Source organism: Oncorhynchus clarkii, chromosome 12 (genome assembly GCF_045791955.1).
Source record: "Oncorhynchus clarkii lewisi isolate Uvic-CL-2024 chromosome 12, UVic_Ocla_1.0, whole genome shotgun sequence".
NCBI lineage: Eukaryota > Metazoa > Chordata > Actinopteri > Salmoniformes > Salmonidae > Oncorhynchus > Oncorhynchus clarkii.
Window position 1 is genome coordinate 19,347,112 of NC_092158.1, and position 22,874 is coordinate 19,369,985.

Genomic DNA, 22,874 nt, shown 5'->3' on the forward strand with positions numbered 1-22,874 from the left:
TCTCTCTTTCTCTCTCTCTTTCTCAGTGGATAAGGAGGTTACAGTACAGCACCCCTTTCAGTCACGCCACAACCATTTTCTCCATAATAAGCAGGATATTGGAAATGAAGAAGTTTGATTTGTTGCTAAGCAACTGGAGATCTATGCACCAGACTCACCTATCTCTTATGGTAAGTATCTTCAGAAGGGTGAGTGGTGAGTGGCGAAGTTACAAAATGGCTTCAGCATCTCAGTGGAAAAAATGAATCATACCTTGATGAATACTGATTCTGCTACAATACAATCTTTGTACGTGTCAAAATATGTCCTTCCAAATACAGGAAATGGTGTGCTTAGGACCCAAAGCCTCATAAAATTAGGTGGAATGTTTTGGACAGATACATTATAAAATTAAAGATGAATTGAAATCAAAATGAAATCTCCTCCCTTTAATGCTCTGGCTTGAATGTGTCGTACAGACACTCACAGAACCAGCACCCAGAGATGTGTCATGAATCATATGCATTATACTGTCTGGCCGTTTTCTAACATTGACATCCTTGCCTTCACCGTGACCATGGACAGGATTCTATACTGCTTCTGGGAGGGGTTGGTTAAGATATTACAGCACCTGTCATGTTTTCTATCTTTGCGTTTTTCGAAATAGCTAGGAACACAGTAACCAAGGCGAAGCAGTCTGTCTGATGATGGCACATCCACTCCTACAGAAAATATGGTTAGCAACAGGAAATTATTAGAGATTATAATGAATGGATACATTTTTCATTAGGGCAAATCAAAATGGAAATGACAAACTTTAGAAGCTTTTTTAATCCTCAAATACACAACAAGTTTGCATTTCCTTCTGGTAGGAAAATTATCCGTTATGAAAGAGTGATCAAATTAAGATCCTACATCTGTAGCTGCAACGCCTGCTTGTAGACTTTAGAAAAGCAAGCAAAAACTAAATATACTGAATAAGACTCGCATTCCTTTCAATCTTTTACCCAGATTTTAGGAGAGATGCAGAGAAGCATATTTGGTTTTTAGAACCACCAGCCAGGTGGATACAGACAGCTCAAGAGGTATGCTTAGATATATAGAAAAATATACAGATTTATTTTTTACGTAGAATTAAGCGTAATGATTATGGCTCTAGAATGCAGGAAAATGCAGTTACAGGTGTTTGAAAAATGCTAAATTCTCCAACAACCACCCCCCCAGCCATCCTCACATACTTTGTGATTTGTCAGATTTTTGGGGTGTATTATGCCCCTGCTCAAGATCTTGGCACCTCCAGCACTACAGCACTAAGCATTCATATTTTAGAATAATGTCAAAGATAGATTATGCTCAGTATTCACTTGCACTGATATGCACTAAGGTGTCCTCCCTTTTATGCTTCACTAGACTACATAGCTACAATGGCCAGACACAGGAAGCCTCTCATGTCAGTGAATGTTAGAAGGGAGGAGGCAGACTTCAACGTGCAGACTTTTGGCACCTGGTCCCCTCCCTAGCAGGCTGGGGGTGAGAGTGTGGACAGGAGGGGTGATAGAGAGGGAGGAGCAAAGGAGCTCTTGCCAATGTGACAGTGGTACTTCCAAGTGATTGAATTTCCTTTCCTGACTGTTAATTGATTGGCGGGCCAAGACAGCTAAACACTTTGGAATGAATAATCAAACACCCGGGTGTGTACTATTGGCCAATAATTAAATTACACTTATACAGTCAGCTGACATAAATCAAAATATGTAGTAATAGATTCCAAGGGAATATTAGCTCAGACACACCGGTAGGATTGTCAAACATTTGCCTGCCGACAGTACTTAGCACCTCTGAACAGATTGTCGGCAGTCAATCTCTTTTGTGTTCACACAGCGTAGACCTTGAAGTCGTCAGCCACTCAGCCTTGTTAAAATACTCCAAACCAAAAGGTGGCAGTAGCATTGTTTGGCAATGCATGTCTGTGTGTGTTGCTTAGTTTATGGTCTAGATTCCAATGTAAGCTAGCTAGTTAGCTGCGCTAATGTTGCTATTTTGTAGAAAGCTCTGGTTGATATTAGCCAAATGGCCACAGCTAGATAACTACCTAGCAAGATGAAACAATTTAATTCACTCTCCGTAATCACATACTGCCAGTTAGCATATTAGCTAGCTAGCACAACGTAGCTAGCTAGCTAAAGACACTGCACTAACTCTGCAGCTAACACAGGCAGCTGATTTATGATTTAATTAAAATGCCAATACTAGCTACAGTGGTTAGCTAGCTTGGAGGAAGTATTTTGTTTTGTGCATTGTCTGTGCACTTAGCTAACTACCATCCCATAGCCTACATTGCATATGAAGTGTGACTGGCTCATGACATTCAACCGTGATGTTATTGTCACTAATGTTGGCTCCCCACGTGGGGGTTCGTGCTCTCTAATTGGCTCAAAGTCAAGTTGTTGGCCGATTCTACAAGTAGAAACGTCAGGTTCGTTACTATCGGGTCGGCACACAGCAGGTGCCACTTTTGTTTTAGTAAGAGAAGGAACGGCCTCCCACTGTGACAAGTACCTATCGGCAGTCAATTAAATGTATTTATAAAAACCTGTTCCACCCAGCCACCACCAAAATGGGGCTGAACACAAAAGCTGGTAGCTGTGTGTGAGAACATTTCTCTGCCATTTTTTCTTATTTGTGAGCTATATTCTTCATTACTGGGTTGCATCCACTCAGCTGTGAATAGGGTGAATCATTCTCTGACCTTGTAGAGGTTTGACTTAACAAGCTAGGCCTGCTGGGCTATGCTGCAAGTTTCCCACAGAGGGAATCATTTTATGGTTTATATTTACCATGTCGGGATGATCCCCACTCACCCAGAATGAGTCAGGTAACTGACGACTGAGGAGTAATGAAAATGGAAGGAGACGTGCACATCTGTCTCACATGGAAAACGACAAGCTGCTAAAGCAAACACATCTGGCTCTGTTGGTCTAACTGCCACAGTGGGCTGAAACCGCTGTAAAAATGTGTGACAACTATCTGACAACCATCTGAGAACCTGGGAGTGTTGGATCAGGAAGGGACGGCAGGGGTTCTGGCAGACTGACAGTGAGGCAGTAGGTATAGGGACGATGCGATGTGTGATTCAAACCCACTCAAACAGGGGCAAGGTGATCATATAGACCAGTGATCATCAACTAGATTCAGCCACGGGACAATTTGTTTCTTGAGTGGATGGTCAGAACATAATTACAAATAATTTGACTGCAAAATGACTTCAAGAATCCCAAACAGATACAGTGGGGCCCGTCTGAAGTTTGCTAGAGAGCATTTGAATGATCCAGAAGAAGATTGGGAGAATGTCATATGGTCAGATGAAACCAAAATATACAGTTTTGGTAAAAACTCAACTCGTCGTGTTTGGAGGACAAAGAATGCTGAGTTGCATCCAAAGAACACCATACCTACTGTGAAGCATGGGGGTGGAAATATCATGCTTTGGGGCTGTTTCTCTGCAAAGGGACCAGGACGACTGATCCGTGTAAAGGAAAGAATGAATGGGGCCATGTATCGTGAGATTTTGAGTGAAAACCTCCTTCCATCAGCAAGGGCATTGAAGATGAAACGTGGCTGGGTCTTTCAGCATGACAATGATCCCAAACACACCGCCCGGGCAACGAAGGATTGGCTTCGTAAGAAGAATTTCAAGGTCCTGGAGTGGCCTAGCCAGTCTCCAGATCTCAACCCCATAGAAAATCTTTGGAGGTAGTTGAAAGTCCGTATTGCCCAGCAACAGCCCAGCAACAGCCCCAAAACATCACTGCTCTAGAGGAGATCTGCATGGAGGAATGGGCCAAAATACCAGCAACAGTGTGTGAAAACCTTGTGAAGACTTACAGAAAACGTTTGACCTCTGTCATTGCCAACAAAGGGTATATAACAAAGTATTGAGATAAACTTTTGTTATTGACCAAATACTTATTTTCCACCATCATTTGCAAATACATTCATTAAAAATCCTACAATGTGATTTTCTGGATTTTTATTTCTCATTTTGCCTGTCATAGTTGAAGTGTACCTATGATGAAAATTACAGGCCTCTCTCATCTTTTTTAAGTGGGAGAACTTGCACAATTGGTGGCTGCCCAAATACTTTTTTGCCCCACTGTATAATAGTAGACTAAAACCTAATAATTTCAAAACTCCTGGTGTTTTTACAGTCTTTAATGTAAAAAAATAAAATAAAATACAAATATATATATATATTTTTGCTCAGACAACTTGGGGGACCAAATAAAACCACCCGGAGAAAAATTTGGCTCTGGGCCACAAGTTGGGGAACCCTGATATGGACACTTCCTCTACTGATGTGTGTATTGGGAAATAAAACTAAATTAAAACAAAAAGTAAAAGCAGCCAAATATTGGTGGAGGTGCCAATGTTCCTGTTCAAGCTTTATCTAGTCAGTACCCTTCACTGCCTCTTATTCATATACTTTTTAGGCTGTAGGCCCATGGTTGAATCCATTGACTGTTAGAAAGATTGAAATTCAAATCTCTACAGAACAAATAGGACCATAGGACAGGGGTGTGGCTTGGTGGGATTTTAGAGAGAAGAGAGAGGTGATGCATCAAAGATGTCCGTTCTTGACAGGAAGACAAGTTGCTGTGGTAACACCTCAGTGGAAATTTGAATGCCCTGGCAATATGTTTGTAAGATAGACTAAATAAAGAATAAAAGAACAAGTGAAGACAACAAATTCAGGGTACAATGTAGCCTTCAGAAGAGAGGTTCTCTTCATGCTGTATAATTACTTTTAATTACTGCATATACCTGTAATCACAATGCAGAGAGAAATGATGACCTCTACAAAGAATCACTTTAATTCAGTCCTTTCATTTTCACTAACTATTCCTGTCCAGCTTGTCTGAAAGATTATAAAAGTTTGCAATATAATGTTCTTAGACTAATCTGGCTGGAATGAAGGGTAATCTGGAAGGTTAATATGCGGTGATCATTTCAAGTGAAGAATAGTGAAGTTGTTTGAGTGGGCTGTTCATGACCACATGACCATCTCTGTGTGGATCTATCTAGGCTATAATGGTACCTTGTGGGGAAATGACAGTTACTCACAGTTTTCCAGGTGATATGCTGCCTATTTATACTGTTGAGGAAGGAAGAATAGGCAATTGCCTAACCATGACTCCAATATGAATTCTACTCAGGGATCATAGTAGTGTATTTTAACCCACAATCTTCCCATGAAAGGCTTAATTATGCAAACAGCTCAACGTGAATTCCTAACTCGCCCACGCTACCATCTACTCAGATCGTACCACCAGGAAGCAAAATTCAAAATTCCCTGGTACTTTTTCCAACTCATACTTGGCTATACTTAAATTAACATTGTAGGCCTATTGCAACAAACTGCCTTTCACTTTACAAGGAAAATGCGAATATCCAAGGAGCCGTGTGAATGTTGTGCCACATGGTGTTAGTGGTATAGTCATGTTTGGAACAGGCAACCAATAACATTAATAGTCAAAATAATAAAAACTATTATTTTTGTTAATTTAACCTAATCACAAACTATGAGGTTTATAAGGACAAATACTAGCTTGGCAGCTGACCTCCTTGATCTGAAAGGAACATCAGAAACGTGTCCGACCCCTTTAACTGTGCCCTGGTCTGGTCTGGCCTGCTGCAACGGTAAAAGCAAGGCCACAAAAACAAGTGGCCTTTTGTTGGGTCTTTCTCAAAGAGTGTTGATAAACCCTATTTCTCAACCAGGATAAAGATACTTATTTCCTGGGCCCTCTGACCCAATTAAAAGGTCATAAAGAAGCTTTGGTATAAATGAAGTAGAACATACAGCAGAACAAACACATCGCAGAACACACAGCAGAACACACAGTAGAACACACAGTAGAACAAAAAGTAGAACACACAGTAGAACAAACACACAGCTGAACACACAGTAGAACAAACACACAGTAAAACAAACACACAGTAGAACAAACACACAGTAGAACAAACACACAGTAGAACACACAGTATAACAAACACACAGCTGAACACACAGTAGAACACACAGCAGAACACAAAGTAGAACAAACACACAGTAGAACAAACACACAGTAGAACACACAGTAGAACAAACACACAGTAAAACAGACGGCAGACCAAACAGCAGAACACACAGTAGAACACACAGCAGAACACACAGTAGAACACACAGTAGTCTTCACCCTTATGAATGAGGCCAGCCATATGCTTTCTATTCTTGATTGGATAAGGCTGACAACTGTATAGTCAGTTCCAAATCAGATGATAATGACCATTGTTATAGACTAGGCTTCTGTTAGAAGTACTATTATGATATATATTATATTATGAAGTACGACTAGGCTGGAGAGTCTGATGCGTATGTTTGTCACATAGTTCCTTTTTAAATAGTTTGCCTGCTGATTCTGAGAAACATTTGTTTCCGCAGAATCTGACCGAATCGGACTACCATTTATTATTTACATGTCTAATGGGGGGCAGGTAGCGTAGCAGTTATAACATTGGGCCAGCAACCAAAAGATCTGTTGATGTGCCCTTGAGGAAGACACTTACAGTGCCTTCAGAAAGTATTCATACCCCTTGACTTATGGTTTGGATTTTTTTCTCCCACAATACCCCAATAATGAAAAAGTGAAAACATGTTTTTAGAAATGTTAGCACATTTTTTGAAAATGTAATACCAAAATATCTCATTTACATAGGTATTCATACCCCTGAGTCAATACTTTGAAAAAGCCTTTGGCAGCGATTACAGCTGTGTCTTTCTGTGTAAGTCTCGAAGATGGGCGACATTGCCCATTATTTCTTCAAGCTCTGTCAAATTGGTTGTTGATCATTGCTAGATCATTGCTACAACCATTTTCAGGTCTTGCCATAGATTTCCAAGTAGATTTAAGTCAAAACTGTAACTCAGCCACTCAGGAACATTCACTGTCTTCTTGGTAAGCAACTTCAGTGTAGATTTGGAATGTTTTAGGTTATTGTCCCGCTGAAGGGTGAAATCAAATCAAATCAAATCAAATGGTATTAGTCACATGCGCCGAATACAACAGTGAAATGCTTACTTATGAGCCCCTAACCAACAATGCCGCTAAACAAATAAAAACGGATAAGAACAAGAAATAAAAGTAACAAGTAATTAAAGAGCAGCAGTAAAATAACAATAGCGAGACTATATACAGGGAGGTACCGGTACAGAGTCAATGTGCGGGGGCCCCGGTTAGTTGAGGTAATCTGTACATATAGGTAGAGTTATTAAAGTAGGGGGAGGGGTGGGGCAATGCAAATAGTCTGGGTAGCAATTTGATTAGATGTTCAGGAGTCTTATGGCTTGGGGTAGAAGCTGTTAAGAAGCCTCTTGGACCTTGACTTGGCGCTCCGGTATCGCTTGACGTGCGGTAGCAGAGAGAACCATCTATGACTAGGGTGGCTGGAGTCTTTGACAGTTTTTAGGGCCTTCCTCTGACACCGCCTGGTATAAAGGTCCTGGATGGCAGGAAGCTTGGCCCCAGTGATGTACTGGGCTGTTCGCACTACCCTCTGTAGTGCCTTGCGGTTGGAGGCCGAGCAGTTGCCATACCAGGCAGTGATGCCATCAGATGCCACCATGCTCTCGATGGTGCAGCTGTAGAACCTTTTGAGGATCTGAGGACCCATGCCAAATCTTTTCGGTCTCCTGAGGGGGAATAGGTTTTGTCATGCCCTCTTCACAACTGTCTTGGTGTGCTTGGACCATGTTAGTTTGTTGGTGATGTGGACACCAAGGAACTTGAAGCTCTCAACCTGCTCCACTGCAGCCCCGTCGATGAGAATGGGGGCGTGCTCGGTCCTCTTTTTCCTGTAGTCCACAATCATCTCCTTTGTCTTGATCATGTTGAGGGAGAGGTTGTTGTCCTGGCACCACACAGCCAGGTCTCTGACCTCCTCCCTATGGCCTGTCTCGTCGTTGTCGGTGATCAGGACACTGTTGTGTCATCAGCTAAGTTAATGATGGCAACTTCCTCTCCCAGTGTCTGGTGTAAAGCAGACTGAATCAGGATTTTTCCTATTCTTAGCTACATAATGTTTCTTTTTTATCCTGAAAAACTCCCCAGTCCTTAATGATTACAAACATACCCATAACAGAGTTAAGAGTTATCACTTCAAATAAAGCTATTAGTCAACATATTATTAACATTATGATGCAGATTTTCCAAAGAGGGAAATAAAGGACATGTTGTCCCTGTTGGATGTAATCAGTTCAAACGGCCTTTATCACAGGAGGAAGGAGAAGAGTCTCTCTGGCAACATCACATGCTCAGAGGCCAGTCATCCAGGTGTGTCTTGGCTCCTGAGAAAGGATGAATCATTCTGTTTGATATGCTGCAGGGCTGTGGCCTGTCAGCTCACCTGTAGTGAGTCACCACAGAGATATAACCCACTCCTCATCGCCCGGTCGGCTGCCTGCCTGCCACTGGAGATAGAGCTGATCAAATCACTGGAGGAGAGGAGAGGCATGTGTCACGTAGATGTTGACACTCTGCTTCTTACTTTAAAAAGCTGATTTGAAAAGTTATCCAGGTTTTTACATTTTTTTTGGTAATATCCTCTACCTATATCGGCCACGTTTAAAAATATATATATATTTTCAGGTTTTGTAGATTGACTATGAATTATTGTCTCTTCAGGACGTGTTTGTAACCTTGGTTCACCTAACCTCCTTTTCTTCCCCTTTCCACAGGTGAAGACACAGTTCAAGTGTTCTTCCATGGTGTTGCAATTAACAACTAGTGTTGATTGAGGAGACAAGAGAGAGCTGTGACTTTTGGGATGAAAAGTGACACAATTAAAGAGACCCCAGTGAGTAATTGCCCATCTTCCTGCCAGCTCTGGAGATCCAGCCAGCCATGCAGGCAACCACACACAGCAGGGAGACAGGAGGTGTGTGTGTTGGTGTGTTTCTATGTGTGTGCATCTGTACGTGTGCGCATGTGTGCGTGCGTGTGTACTTGAGCTGAGCTTGCTAGTGCAGAGAGAGACAGAAGATGTCAGTGCTGAGGGTCAATGAGGAGCAATCAGTAGAAGGAGCTGAGTGAGCAGGTGTGTATGTAACGGTGTGTGTTTACCAGGCTTGATTTTACATGGCATAGGAGAGGTGCTGGGTATGGAAATAGTAGTTTATCTCTCCTTCTCCTTTTTACCTGCCTGTGCAATACACCACAGTTCATGTTTGTTTGAAGGCTTGAATAGATTATTGGTTTGAATCCACTTGTGGATTCTCTGTGAATCCCAATGTTCTACTTTCTCACCCTCTCCCTTCCTGCCTAATGGAATGTGACAAGAAAGCCAGGAAAATAAAACCAAATGATCTCCTGTGCTCGCTGAGGTGACAGTGAAAAATGTGTTGTTTCAGGCCGGTAATTGATTTATTGCAGATTCTGCCATAACATTAGTAGGCATGTAGTGCGCAAAACGATACATGGCCTACCTCTGCATGAGCTTCCAAGTGGCTGTAAATAGAGTACATGACTCAGCTGTGGGGGTGAATGGACTTCTTGCAGTATTCATTACTATTAGCATGAACAGTCATATGGAAGGGTAGAGATGGTCCCCGCTACAGTGTGAGGAGAGAGAGCATGTTACCCATTCCTAATACCTCAGCAAATGCACACAGACCGGACCAGAGATTTAACATGTGAGTCAGTCTCCCCCAGCTTGGAGAAGTAAGAGAGTGTGTGTGTGTGTGTGTGTGTGTGTGTGTGTGTGTGTTGAGAGATGGTTATTAGTCCCAGCGCTGCACAGGAAGCCAATTCTATCTGTGATAATGGAATTGACCTGACCCTGAGGGATGTGCTCTGACATGGTCCCTCCTGGGCCTCTCTGAGGGAGAAAGGGAGAGATGGAAGGAGAGTTGGACAAAGGGATGTCGGGAGGGATGGACTTCTTCTCCCAGCACACAGAGGGAGGTTACTTAATTTACTGGAGCAGGTGAGTGAATGGGACATGGCGTGGTGTGGCTTTGTAAACCCCCTTGTCGAAATCTACACGCTCACCACCCCTAAAAAAAAAAATTCCTAATTTGGGATCAATAAAGTACTACTCTACTCTCTGAATGTAACCTGATTCATTGTGTATTGAAGTAATACAGTATATTGACCGTTGTTTTTATGTCCTATAAGGTTTATTGCACTAAATAGGTCTAAATGACCTATATCTAACAGCTCCATATCAATAGCACTACGCAGGACAGAACATGCTCAACAAAGTCAAATAAGGACAAAGCAGATCAATTATAGAGTGGTGTCTGTCCATATACTACCCAGTTCCAGACCATGCAGGGGTGTATCCTGTGACCTCTTCCTCATCTGATTACCATGTGAAAGGTTGTCCTGTGAGGCTGAATGGCACAGGGCTCCTTGTAGCCGCCATACTCTAATTAGGCATGGTAATTAAAAGAGAGTCTGTCCCTTTGTAGTGACATCTGGTTCCCCGTCCACCTCCTGCATCAGGGGGGAGAAACAGGCCAAACAAAACTAAGTGGGCTATGACTTCCTCATCACCATGACAGGACAAGGGGTGAGAGGTCAGGGAGACAGGAAGAGCGACCACTGGATCTTGAGGTGCTAAAACGTGTTTATGTGTGTATGTGTGGTGGCATGTGTGTTTTTCTCTCCAGTGTCCAGAAGTCTGTACATATGTAAACTGATCTTGAAGGGCTCCTCTGTATGTTTTCCGTTACAGCCGGACATGTGTGTTTCTAACCTGAGTGATATTATGTACGCATTCAAAAGCAGCTCATCTTAGAACTCTCATGCATGTGTTCATTCTTTCTGTTGACAGTGCTGAGTGCTAATACAGTACATGAGCCTTGGGCTCTGTAGGCGAAATGTATTGAGATATGTGCCCTCACTGGAGGCAAATGGCCTGCTATTCTGTTTCGTCTGTGTAGGAGTTAGAGAAGGAGATAGGAGAGCCCTACAGTGTGCATCAAAATACAGAGCTATGTGTGCACAATGTTACATTAATGCAACAGGATCAAAACAGCGGTCTGTGAGAAGGTAAACGGAATGGGTTTAACTATTCTGCACAAAACAGGGAAAAATACAGAACACACACACAGACCAGAATGTCGATACTACAGATGAAGGATCTTAATTTGACCCAGTTTTCTACAGCAGGCAAATAATCCTTTAGCAACAGGAAATGTGAATAATTATGTGGATTATAATTAACAGACATTTTTTGTAGGGTGTAATACATTTTTCGTTAGGGCAAATCAAGTCTGACATATTAAAGTGAAAATTACAGACTTTATAAGCCTTTTCAAGCCTTGAACACACTACAAGTGTGTATTTCCTGCATTTATATTCAACATGAAACTTAAATGGAAAACAAGAGTGACTCATGCATTACTACTATTGACACAAATCAGCTATTATTTACCTTCTGTCTCCAGCCTGTCTGTAATAGTGCAAGCAATGTCTAAAGTGTGTTCATGTGTGCTGGCAACAGGTTTATGCAGTGTCCACATGTAGGATTTTAATTTGATCACCCTGTTCAAGGAGAATTTTCCTGAAATGCAGGAAATGTAAAACTTGTAGTATATTTGAGGTTTAAAAAGGGTACTGAAATGTGTAATTTCCACTTTGAAATTTCAGACTAGATTTTCCCTTCATGAAAAATCAACCCCTACAAAAATCTTAATTAAAATCCACAAAATAATACAAAATTCCTGTTGCTGCAGGATTATTTTCCTGCTGTTGCAAACTGGCTCAAATTAAGATCCTACATCTGTAGCAGCGCTGGACAATAGTGTCCTGTAGACTTTATGGGAACATCATCCAGGATAAGCAGCATAACTTGCATTTAATAGATTTGTTCACTAACTAAGACTGAACTACTGTTGTGCTAGCGTTTTTCATAAAAAAGTGAGAGTTTCTACATTCAAATAGCTTGCATTCTTAGGGATTTACTACTTGTGATTGACAGAAAAACAGAGTGGAAACATTATTACCTACAAAATATCAGTACATAGTAAATGCATAATAAATATTTTATAGAACTTTTAAAATGAACATTACATTTTTTTTAAAGTATGACATCTGATGGAATTGTGTTTCCAGGTAATACAGAGGATATTACATGACCTGAAGAAATAAGTTATATTATCACAATCTGTCTAATGAAAAAATAGCTCAATTACTATCGTAATGATCAGATACATAATCATCTTTTCACAGTTTATCATAATCTTTAATAAAGATGGATTCAAATATATTATACAGTGCTAATATTTAACCTTTAAGAGTAGTCTAGAATGGCTATCATTTCAGAGTTACTATTGAACAGAAAAAATAAATAAAAAACATGTACATTATGAGATATCCATTGACATATTCACATTCACCTAAAACAGCTTGCAGATATTTCCGTTCCCTCCGATATAATAAACAAAAGGTTTAATGTGAAGATGTCTGTCTGTGTGAGGGTGAGAGCTGCATGATAATAAGCAGCCAGACAATAACATGGGCTAGGTACCTCTGAGTAGCTAGGACGAACCGTTGCTAAGCACTTCTGGTTGCTAAGTGAGAGGGGGAACATTTCAGGAGCCCTTGGTGCAATGCTGAAATCTGAGGGCATTCCTTGACTTCTGGTGCTGCAGAACTGTTAAAACCCCTGTCATATGACAGGCTAACGGTGCAGTGATAGAGACAGTCCTAAAGCATCCAAAGTGTGATACAGTAGTTTTTTCCCAAGGTTAAATAAACACACATATAAACAACAACAATCTTAAAATAGGGCAACATCATCTAATGTAGGCTGCAGTATGTACCTATATTGCAATCATTGGCAGCAACTTGACAATTTTAAAAAAGTAAAAAAATCAGCATAATTTATTTTATATAGTGCTTTTCATTACAAAGAGAATCTCAAAGATGAATAAAAAACAAACAAAACAAATTATCTGGTAGTTCTTGGGCAATGTTCTTCCACAGCTTCAAATGATAATGTGTTGTTCAGCTTGGTAGTTCAGAAAGGCTGGGCAGTAGATTTAGCGGAGAAAGCTTCGATGACACAGAGGGAACAGCAACAGTTATTTAGACATGCCCGGAGCTCTTCATCGGGTAGCTGTGTGCTTCTGAAGTGTAGCACATACCTGGGTACAGGGCCAGATCTAGCCTTCTGGGGGCCCTAATCGAGATTTGGGTGGCGGGGCCGCCCCACCAAGCCTGCAAAAAAAGAATTGTGTTCCCCCTCTCTTCCTGCAGTTCTACACATTTTGCCATGGGGCTGGGAGAGACATTTTAAATATTTTATAACAAATTTCATGCAATTCTACTAATTTAGCTTCGGGGCAGAGATCAATCAATGGAGGCCCAATGGAAGTCAAGGCCACTGGGCACGTGCCCTGCTTTCCCAGTCGGTATTCGCCCATGATTAGCCTACTACTAGTTTAGAAAACTCGCTAAACTAACTTACCAATATAAAAAGTGTTAGCTGACATGGCTAATTGAGGTCAGGGGCCTCCTAGGGGCCAGGGCCCTAAGTGACAGCTTATGTAACTTGTGCCTGAAGCAGGCTCTGCCTGGGTGATGCTTCGGCAGCTAAAAGCGCTAGAAAGACCACCACACCTTGGCAGTAGTCAGGAAACAGTCCCCTACGAGGCGGACTCAAGAACAGAGACACAGTCGAAGTAGGAAGTTTACATACACTTATCTTGGAGTCATTAAAACTATTTTTTCAACCCCTCCACAAATTTCTTGTTAACAAACTATACTTTTTCCAAGTCGGTTATGACACAAGTATGACACAAGTAACTTTTCCAACAATTGTTTACAGACAGATTATTTCACTTATCGATTGCGCAACCAGGGCTGGTAAAACTTTGGATCATTGCTATTCTAACTTCCGCGACGCATATAAGGCCCTCCTTTTGGGAAAAGCTGACCACGACTCCATTTTGTTGCTCCCTGCCTACAGACAGAAGCTAAAACAAGAAGCTCCCGCGCTGAGGTCTGTTCAACACTGGTCCGACCAATCTGATTCCACGCTGCAAGACTGCTTCCATCACGTGGACTGGGATATGTTCCGCACTGCGTCCAACAACAACATTGACGAATACGCTGATTCGGTGAGCGAGTTCATTAGAAAGTGCATTGAAGATGCCGTTCCCATAGCAACGATTAAAACATTCCCAAACCAGAAACCGTGGATTGATGGCAGCATCAATCCTACAGTGGTAGGCTTGATTACCAACAATGACGAGACGGCCTACATGGAGGAGGTGAGGGCCCTCGGAGTGTGGTGTCATGAAAATAACCTCACACTCAACGTCAACAAAACTAAGGAGATGATTGTGGACTTCAGGAAACAGCAGAGGGAGCACCCCCCTATCCACATCGATGGGACAGTAGTGGAGAGGGTAGTAAGTTTTAAGTTCCTCGGCGTACACATCACAGACAAACTGAATTAGTCCACCCACACAGACTTTTATTTTATTTTTTTAAATTGTTTTATTTTACCTTTATTTAACTAGGCAAGTCAGTTAAGAACAAATTCTTATTTTCAATGACGGCCTAGGAACAGTGGGTTAACTGCCTGTTCAGGGGCAGAACGACAGATTTGTACCTTGTCAGCTCGGGGGTTTGAACTTGCAACCTTCCAGTCACAGTGTTGTGAAGAAGGCGTAGCAGCGCCTCTTCAACCTCAGGAGGCTGAAGAAATTCAGCTTGTCACCAAAAGCACTCACAAACTTCTACAGATGCACAATCGAGAGCATCCTGTCGGGCTGTATCCCCGCCTGGTACGGCAACTGCTCCCTCCACAACCGTAAGGCTCTCCAGAGGGTAGTGATGTCTGCACAACGCATCACCGGGGGCAAACTACCTGCTCCAGGACACCTACACCAACCGATGTCACAGGAAGGTCATAAAGATCATCAAGGACAACAACCACCCGAGCCACTGCCTGTTCACCCCGCTATAATCCAGAAGGCGAGGTCAGTACAGGTGCATCAAAGCGGGGACCGAGAGACTGAAAAACAGCTTCTATCTCAAGGCCATCAGACTGTTAAACAGCCACCACTCACATTGAGTGGCTGCTGCCAACACACTGACTCAACTCCAGCCACTTTAATAATGGGAATTGATGTAAAATATATCACTAGCCACTTTAAACAATGCTACTTAATATAATGTTTACATACCCTACATTACTCATCTCATATGTATATGTATATACTGTACTCTATATCATCTACTGCATTTTTATGTAATACATGTATCACTAGCCACTTTAAACTACGCCACTTTGTTTACATACCCTACATTACTCATCTCATATGTATATACTGTACTCGATACCATCTACTGCATCTTGCCTCTGCCGTTCTGTACCATCACTCATTCATATATCTTTATGTACATATTCTTTATCCCTTTACACTTGTGTGTATAAGGTAGTAGTTTTGGAATTGTTAGGTTAGATTACTCGTTGGTTATTACTGAATTGTTGGAACTAGAAGCACAAGCATTTCGCTACACTCGCATTAACATGCTAACCATGTGTATGTGACAAATACATTTGATTAGATTTTTTTATCATTCACTGTATCACAATTCCAGTGGGTCAGAGGTTTACATACACTAAGTTGACTGTGCCTTTAAACAGCTTGGAAAATTCCAGAAAATTATGTCATGGCTTTAGAAGTTTCTGATAGGCTAATTGACATCATTTGAGTCAATTGGAGGTGTAACTGTGGATGTATTTCAAGGCCTACCTTCAAACTCAGTGCCTCTTTGCTTGACATCATGGGAAAATCAAAAGAAATCAGCCAAGACCTCCACAAGTCTGGTTAATCCTTGGGAGCAATTTCCAGACGCCTGAAGGTGCCACGTTCATTTGTACAAACAATATGGGACTACTCAACCGTCATACCGCTCAGGAAGGAGACACGTTCTGTCTCCTAGAGATGAACGTAATTTGGTGCGATCAATCCCAGAACAACAGCAAAGGACCTTGTGAAGATGCTGGAGGAAACAGGTACAAAAGTATCTATATCCACAGTAAAACGAGTCCTGTATCGACATAACCTGAAACGCCGCTCAGCAAGGAAGAAGCCACTGCTCCAAAACCGCCATAAAAAAGCCAGACTACGGTTTGCAACTGCACATGGGGACAAAGATTGTACTTTCTGGAGAAATGTCCTCTGGTCTGATGAAACAAAATAGACCTGTATGGCCATCGTTATGTTTGGAGGAAAAAGGGGGAGGCTTGCAAGCCGAAGAACACCATCCCAACCGTGAAGCGCGGGGGTGGCAGCATCATGATGTGGGGGTGCTTTGCTGCAGGAGGGACTGGTGCACTTCACAAAATAGATGGCATCATGAGGAGGAAAATTATGTGAATATATTGAACCAACATCTCAAGACATCAGTCAGGAAGTTAAAGCTTGGTCACAAATGGGTCTTCCAAATGGACAATGACCCCAAGCATACTTCCAAAGTTGTGGCAAAATGGCTTAAGGACAACAAAGTCAAGGTATTGGAGTGGCCATCCCAAAGCCCTGACCTTAAACCTATATAAAATGTGTGGGCAGAACTGAAAAAGCGTGTGCGAGCAAGGAGGCCTACAAACCTGACTCAGTTACACCAGCTCTGTCAGGAGGAATGGGCCAAAATTCACCCAACTTATTGTGGGAAGCTTGTGGAAGGCTACCCTGAATGATTCACCCAAGTTAAACAATTTAAAGGCAATGCTACCAAATACTAATTGAGTGTATGTAAACTTCTGACCCACTGGGAATGTGTGAAAGAAATAAAAGCTGAAATCATTCTCTCTACTATTTTTCTGACATTTCACATTCTTAAAATAAAGTGGTGACGGGAATTCTTTCTCAGATTAAATGTCAGGAATTGTGAAAAACTGAGTTTAAATGTATTTGACTAGGTGTATGTAAACTTCCGACTTCAACTGTATGACACTGTCACTGTTTTCAGTCCCGTTCTGGACAATATACAGTATTGTATGTGAACAGTATGTGAACAGTGATCCATATCAACATTATCTTTAAATCAGTACAGGAAGATCGAGGGAAGGGTAATAACTAAGATCTGCACATACTGGTGTCCTTGAGAGACCATTAGGACCACTGCTACAGTGGGGCCTCTCCTCGTCCTATCCACCTGCCTCTCAGTGTCCATGCTTTGGTCTTTAGGGTGGACCATCAGGCAGGTCTGTGGCACTGCTCTCCAGCTCCAGCTCAGTGAAGCTCACCATTGGAGGGACAGTGGGCCGGGACACAGGCAACCATTTGTACTGGAGGTCCTGTGAGTAGGGGCTCAGGTCCCAATCATAGTGCTGGAGCAGGTACCCACACGCTACCTGAAACACAAATACAGATGTCTTTCTGGTGGCAATAGAGATGTACCATAAGACGCAACACATTATGTCCCTTTAAGACACAACACATGATGTCCCTTTAAGACAACACATTATGTCCCTTTAAGACAACACATTATGTCCCTTTAAGACAACACATGATGTCCCTTTAAGACACAACACATGATGTCCCTTTAAGACACAACACATGATGTCCCTTTAAGACACAACACATGATGTCCCTTTAAGACACAACACATTATGTCCCTTTAAGACACAACACATGATGTCCCTTTAAGACACAACACATGATGTCCCTTTAAGACACAACACATGATGTCCCTTTAAGACACAACACATTATGTACCTTTAAGACAACACATTATGTCCCTTTAAGACACAACACATTATGTCCCTTTAAGACACAACACATTATGTCCCTTTAAGACACAACACATGATGTCCCTTTAAGACACAACACATGATGTCCCTTTAAGACACAACACATGATGTCCCTTTAAGACAACACATGATGTCCCTTTAAGACACAACACATGATGTCCCTTTAAGACAACACATTATGTCCCTTTAAGACAACACATTATGTCCCTTTAAGACACAACACATTATGTCCCTTTAAGACACAACACATTATGTCCCTTTAAGACACAACACATGATGTCCCTTTAAGACACAACACATGATGTCCCTTTAAGACACAACACATGATGTCCCTTTAAGACACAACACATTATGTCCCTTTAAGACACAACACATTATGTACCTTTAAGAAACAACACATTATGTCCCTTTAAGACACAACACATGATGTCCCTTTAAGACACAACACATGATGTCCCTTTAAGACACAACACATGATGTCCCTTTAAGACAACACATGATGTCCCTTTAAGACACAACACATGATGTCCCTTTAAGACACAACACATTATGTCCCTTTAAGACATTACATGATGTCCCTTTAAGACACAACACATGATGTCCCTTTAAGACAACACATGATGTCCCTTTAAGACAACACATTATGTCCCTTTAAGACACAACACATGATGTCCCTTTAAGACACAACACATGATGTCCCTTTAAGACACAACACATGATGTCCCTTTAAGACACAACACATGATGTCCCTTTAAGACACAACACATGATGTCCCTTTAAGACACAACACATTATGTCCCTTTAAGACACAACACATTATGTCCCTTTCAGACACAACACATTATGTCCCTTTAAGACAACACATTAGGCTACATGTACAATAGAAATGTCCCTTTAAAATGCAACACATTAGGCTACATGTACAATAGAGATGTCTCTTTAAGACAACACATTAGGCTACATGTACAATAGAGATGTCTCTTTATGACAACACATTATGTCCCTTTAAGACAACACATTATGTCTCTTTAAGACAACACATTAGGATACCTGTACAATAGAAATGTCTCTTTAAGACAACACATTATGTCTCTTTAAGACAACACATTAGGCTACATGTACAATAGAGATGTCTCTTTAAGACAACACATTAGGCTACATGTACAATAGAAATGTCTCTTTAAGACAACACATTATGTCTCTTTAAGACAACACATTAGGCTACATGTACAATAGAGATGTCCCTTTAAGACAACACATTATGTCTCTTTAAGACAACACATAAGGCTACATGTACAATAGAGATGTCTCTTTATGACAACACATTAGGCTACATGTACAATAGAGATGTCTCTTTATGACAACACATTAGGCTACATGTACAATAGAGATGTCCCTTTAAGACAACACATTAGGCTACATGTACAATAGAGATGTCTCTTTAAGACAACACATTAGGCTACATGTACAATAGAGATGTCTCTTTAAGACAACACATTAGGCTACATGTACAATAGAAATGTCCCTTTAAGACAACACATTAGGCTACATGTACAATAGAGATGTCTCTTTAAGACAACACATTATGTCTCTTTAAGACAACACATTAGGCTACATGTACAATTGAGATGTCCCTTTAAGACAACACATTAGGCTACATGTACAATAGAGATGTCTCTTTATGACAACACATTATGTCCCTTTAAGACAACACATTATGTCTCTTTAAGACAACACATTAGGATACCTGTACAATAGAAATGTCCCTTTAAAATGCAACACATTATGTCCCTTTAAGACAACACATTAGGATACATGTACAATAGAGATGTCTCTTTATGACAACACATTATGTCCCTTTAAGACAACACATTATGTCTCTTTAAGACAACACATTAGGATACCTGTACAATAGAAATGTCCCTTTAAAATGCAACACATTATGTCCCTTTAAGACAACACATTAGGATACATGTACAATAGAGATGTCTCTTTATGACAACACATTAGGCTACATGTACAATAGAAATGTCCCTTTAAGACAACACATTAGGCTACATGTACAATAGAGATGTCTCTTTAAGACAACACATTAGGCTACATGTACAATAGAAATGTCCCTTTAAGACAACACATTAGGCTACATGTACAATAGAGATGTCCCTTTAAGACAACACATTAGGCTACATGAACAATCACTCTGGCCAATCTGGCTAATGAACGACAAATAACAGCGCTGCTTGTGTCGTAGTGTCTTGTTCGTCCACTGCAGAGTGGCATTTTGGCAGGATCTCTGAAGTGACCAGTTTGATGCTAACAGTACATGAGTGACAGATCGTCCTTGCCTCTCCTCTCTCTCCCGAGAGAGTGCCTTTGCCAGAGGCGGTAAGGGGGAGGGAAGGGGGAAAGATGACTCACAGCTTCTGACCTACATCCCACTGCTCTCCAGAGTCTCCTCACTGGTATCTGGTCACACCCATCCCATGCACTAGTATGGCCAAAACAGAGACAGCCAGCCACCTCTCTAGTGATTGTGCCTCGGTAATGACCACACTGCTGCAGTTGGGATGGGCCAGGTAATAAATCACAAGGATAAGGACAGAGCATGTTCAGGACAGATTCCATCAGGCTATTATTCCAATGCATGTCATTTAAAAAGCTTTAAAAATGTTGATGTGTGACACTAATTTAGTGTCACACTAACATGACACTAACCCCATTTCTCTTCTCGTAATATATCCCTTCATGCTTAAAGGGAAATATATGATTGGCTTTACTTAGATATAATATATATCAGCCCTTAGAGTATATCCATGAGTCTCACATCTTGTCACCTCTCCTACCACTCTTATACAGTAGTAGTGTTCTTGGTTGTGCTGTAGAGAGAGAGCCCACTGGGCACAGACGCCAGTTCAAAACATGTCACCATCTCACTGGATTTAGATTAAAAGTTGGGTGAAAAAAAGACAAAATTCACTTAGGTTGATGACCATTTGCAAATCCAATCAGTTTTCCACGTTGATTCAACGTCATCACATCATTTTATGTTGTTGAAATTGGCCCAGTGAGAAAGCACTGCTGATGTGTGTGTATGTGTGGAGGCTGCCATGTGTAAAGGAGGATGACAAATGGACTGTCCCCTCAGGGGTGGCCTGGGTTTGGGGGACTGGCCACGCTGGATTTCACTAAGCCAAACAGTGATGCCTCATCTCTTCCATGACATGAAACCGCCCTGTCACCCCCCGCTCCTCAGAATGGGTATGTCTGGGTGCAATGTTACCGTCACTGCCCACTGCAGCTTGTTAGCAGCCTTGACATGACAAGACATTATATCACTTCTTTATAATGCAATATCACCTAGGATTTGACCTTAAGCATTGTGAATCTGTCTCAAGTACCACAATGGGCACGTATAGGGCCTATACAGTATATACCATCAAAACCTGTTACTGGGTGTCTGTCCACAACAGGGAGGAATTGCATTCTAGTCAACATATGAGAGTAATGTATTATTACTTTTACAAAACATCAACATTGCTTTTATCGCTTAAGATTTTGACCTGAGCTAGGTAAAGTGGCTGTTTTGATACAACAGACTCAGTACAGCTCATCCTCTCAAACCACTGTCTGTCTGTTGCCATGGTAACTGTCTCAAAGATATGCTTTCTGCTCTGGCTCTGTCATCAAATATCAGTTACTCAGAGAGACACAATATCTCATATATGAGTTTGAGACCTATACAGTATTTTCCCTATAAACCTACCTACACCATAATTAAGCAATGACACAATGGATTGCATTCCATTCCAACAAACAAAACACCTAAGCCAGCTAACCAGTTCTTATAGCAGCCATATGGCCGCCTTTGTCAGTCAGCACATCTGTATGCAGTGTAAGTATAGTTCAGCATCAACTCTCCCATGATAAGATGATCAGGGTTGAGTCATCCCTCACTACAGCCTTGTCCGTCCGTATGCACTAAATCATTGAACAGGAGAAGGGAGGGGTGATTATTTTCTCCTAGAAAAAAAAAGATGTATGGAAGTTGATGACGTCCGTAAGCACACACCAGATTCTCCTGTTACAATGCTGTGCCTTTGGAGTCTCTTACAGCTTCATAGTTCTGAACATCTGCAATTCCCAGGGTGAATGACGGGCTGGATGAAGTACTGTTGTGGTACCTACCGTTTATTTGACTGACAGTATCTAGTTCTATTGGATAAAAAGCAATAGAGAGTGAGTCATACTCCCTGCTGAGTGGATGGTAATCTCCCAGATCCTTGTCTATCAGTGGGCATTAGAGAGCTCAGTACAGACACTCAGTTCAGTACGTCAGAGGAAGCAGGCTGATCTGGCAGGATAACGCTGCCTTCCAAATGGCACCTTATTCCCTATACAGTGCACTATTTTTGACCAGAGCCCCATGGGCATCACTACGGTGTCCCTATGGGCCCTGGTCAAAAGTAGAACGCTAAAAATGGAATAAGGTGCCATTTGGGACGCAGCCAGGGTAGTAGGAACCCAACCTCCCTTACCGCCCCGCAGAGACCTGATATGATCTGTCGACCAGGCCAGGGTAGTAGGAACCCAACCTCCCTTACCGCCCCGCAGAGGCCTGATATGATCTTTCGAACAGGCCAGGGTAGTAGGAACCCAACCTCCCTCACCGCCCCGCAGAGGTCTGATATGATCTGTTGACCAGGCCAGGGTAGTAGGAACCCAACCTCCCTTACCGCCCCGCAGAGACCTGATATGATCTGTTGACCAGGCCAGGGTAGTAGAAACCCAACCTCCCTTACCGCCCCGCAGAGGCCTGATATGATCTGTTGAACAGGCCAGGGTAGTAGGAACCCAGCCTCCCTTACCGCCCCGCAGAGACCTGATATGATCTGTTGACCAGGCCAGGGTAGTAGGAACCCAACCTCCCTTACCGCCCCGCAGAGGCCTGATATGATCTGCCGACCAGGCCAGGGTAGTAGGAACCCAACCTCCCTCACCGCCCCGCAGAGGTCTGATATGATCTGTTGACCAGGCCAGGGTAGTAGGAACCCAACCTCCCTTACCGCCCCGCAGAGACCTGA

The 22,874-nt window shown here is 42.0% G+C and overlaps 1 protein-coding gene across 1 annotated transcript in view; it reads right to left on the bottom strand.

The window, feature by feature from the left end:
• Positions 1 to 12,242: 12,242 nt before the first annotated feature.
• LOC139422850 (uncharacterized) overlaps positions 12,243 to 22,874 on the bottom strand; it is a 54,448-nt gene continuing 43,816 nt past the window's right edge. Inside the window, exon 11 of the mRNA XM_071174262.1 lies at positions 12,243 to 17,394. Coding sequence (XP_071030363.1) covers positions 17,224 to 17,394 — 171 coding nt within the window. The 3' untranslated portion in view covers positions 12,243 to 17,223. The remainder of the gene's footprint in view (positions 17,395 to 22,874) is intronic.